The 1,919-nt window shown below is 52.7% G+C and overlaps 1 protein-coding gene across 1 annotated transcript in view; it reads left to right on the top strand.

Annotated features, from left to right (window-relative positions):
• The window catches only part of LOC111527154 (rab effector Noc2), a 63,677-nt gene that overhangs the window by 15,894 nt on the left and 45,864 nt on the right, over positions 1-1,919 (top strand). The window contains exon 4 of the mRNA XM_026448357.1: positions 779-908. Within this exon, the coding sequence (XP_026304142.1) occupies positions 779-908 (130 nt within the window). The remainder of the gene's footprint in view (positions 1-778; positions 909-1,919) is intronic.

The following is a 1,919-nucleotide window of genomic DNA, read 5'->3' as shown; positions in this document are numbered from 1 at the left end:
GGTGAGCCAAGATCGCACCATTGCACTCCAGCCTGAGCAACAAGAGTAAAACTCTTGTCTCAAATAAATAAATAAAATAAATTGTCAAGACAGGGATCTCACTATGTTACCCAGGCTGGTCTTGAACTCCTGGGCTCAAGCGATCCGCCTGCCTCAGCCTCACAAAGGGCTGGGATTTCAGGTGTGAGCCACCGTGTCTGGCCTTCCTGTCTTTACAGTGGGAAAAACAGGCCAGATGGCATGGCTCGTTCTTCAGCTGTGAGTCCGCCTGTTCTCCGAGAGCCATCGCTGGTCCCCATGGAACATGCCACTGTCCCTCAATCTCCCTTGCCCTCCCTCGCCTCAATCTCCCTCAGTCTCCCTCCCCTCAGCCTCCCTCCCCTCAGTCTCCCTCACCCTCCCTCCCCTCAATCTCTCTTGCCCTCCCTGCAGTCCCTTTCCCTCCCCCGACTATTTCCATTTCATCTCCCTATCTGAAATCAGTTTGCTTGTTTTCTTGCTTATGAATTTTGTTCCTTATTGAAGGTAAGTTCCATGAGAGCAGGGACCATGCCTGTCTCTCGCGTGTTTGCTACGATATTCCCAGTGTCTGATGACTCAGGTACTCAATGAATAGTTGGTGAGTGAAGGAAGGATTCGCAGTTAGCCAGGGGCAGTGCGAGGAGCAACCTCCCGGGTGAGGGGACAGCACGTGTGGCACGGTACGGTGTGGGGCCTTGGTGGCCGCTGCGCCCAGGCAGGAAGCACGTCCCCTCTGACTCTGTGTCCTGTGCTGCAGGCGGCTGGTGGAGCGGCTGGAGACCATGAGGCGGAACGTGATGGGGAACGGCCTGTCCCAGTGCCTGCTCTGTGGGGAGGTGCTGGGCTTCCTGGGCAGCGCGTCCGTGTTCTGCAAAGACTGCAGGAAGGTAAGGCCCTGCTCTGGCCCTGCCGTTCCGGCCTCCCAGCCTGGACCAGCCCCGGTGCTCTGTGGCTTTGCATCCTGGCTCCCAGGAGTGTGTGTGTCTGCGCTGGGCGTGTGGTATCCTCTGCCTCTTGGCAAGAAGGACTAAGACTTAAAAACCAAATGGCCTGACGTCTAGGGCCAGCTCTGGGCCTCGTCGCGTGGATGTACCTTCCAGCCCTCCTGCTAGATTCACGCCCAAGCCGCGAGACCCAGAGCTGGTGTTAGACGTCAGGGAGCGGATCTAGCTCCTCTGCTAAGACTCAGAAAACTTGTTTAATGTCTCACACCTGATGTTCCTCGTCTGTAAAATACGGTCATGATGCCATGCCCCTCACCATGCTATCAGGATTAAATACTCCTAAATGCAAAACTCTTAAAACCTTGACTGGCACATAGGCACTCAATTAATGTTATCTCCAGAATATATTAAGTCAACAACAAAAACATGTTTTCAGTTGTTGTTAGATACATCCTGTTTTCCTCAAGGCCAAACAGTATGGCTAGGATGACACTTTGTGTTCTATTGGCCTGCTTCTGTTGGTCCCTGGTTACTCAAGGAAGAACGATCTTTGCAGGGAGATCAAACTGATTTTCTCCTTATACTGAATCGTGCCACATATTAAATTGTTTCATATTGAATCTAGGACTTTTTTTTTTTTTTTTTTTTTTTTTTGAGACAGTGTCTCACTCTGTCGCCCAGGCTGGAGTGCAGTGGCTGGATCTCAGCTCACTGCAAGCTCCGCCTCCCGGGTTTACGCCATTCTCCTGCCTCAGCCTCCCGAGTAGCTGGTACCACAGGCACCTGCCACCTCACCCGGCTAGTTTTTTGTATTTTTCAGTAGAGACGGGGTTTCACCGTGTTAGCCAGGATGGTCTCGATCTCCTGACGTCGTGATCCGCCCGTCTCGGCCTCCCAAAGTGCTGGGATTACAGGCTTGAGCCACTGCGCCCAGCCTCTTAACTTCTTTAATAC

Source organism: Piliocolobus tephrosceles, chromosome 16 (assembly GCF_002776525.5).
Source record: "Piliocolobus tephrosceles isolate RC106 chromosome 16, ASM277652v3, whole genome shotgun sequence".
NCBI lineage: Eukaryota > Metazoa > Chordata > Mammalia > Primates > Cercopithecidae > Piliocolobus > Piliocolobus tephrosceles.
This window is presented reverse-complemented; position numbering and strand designations above follow the sequence as displayed.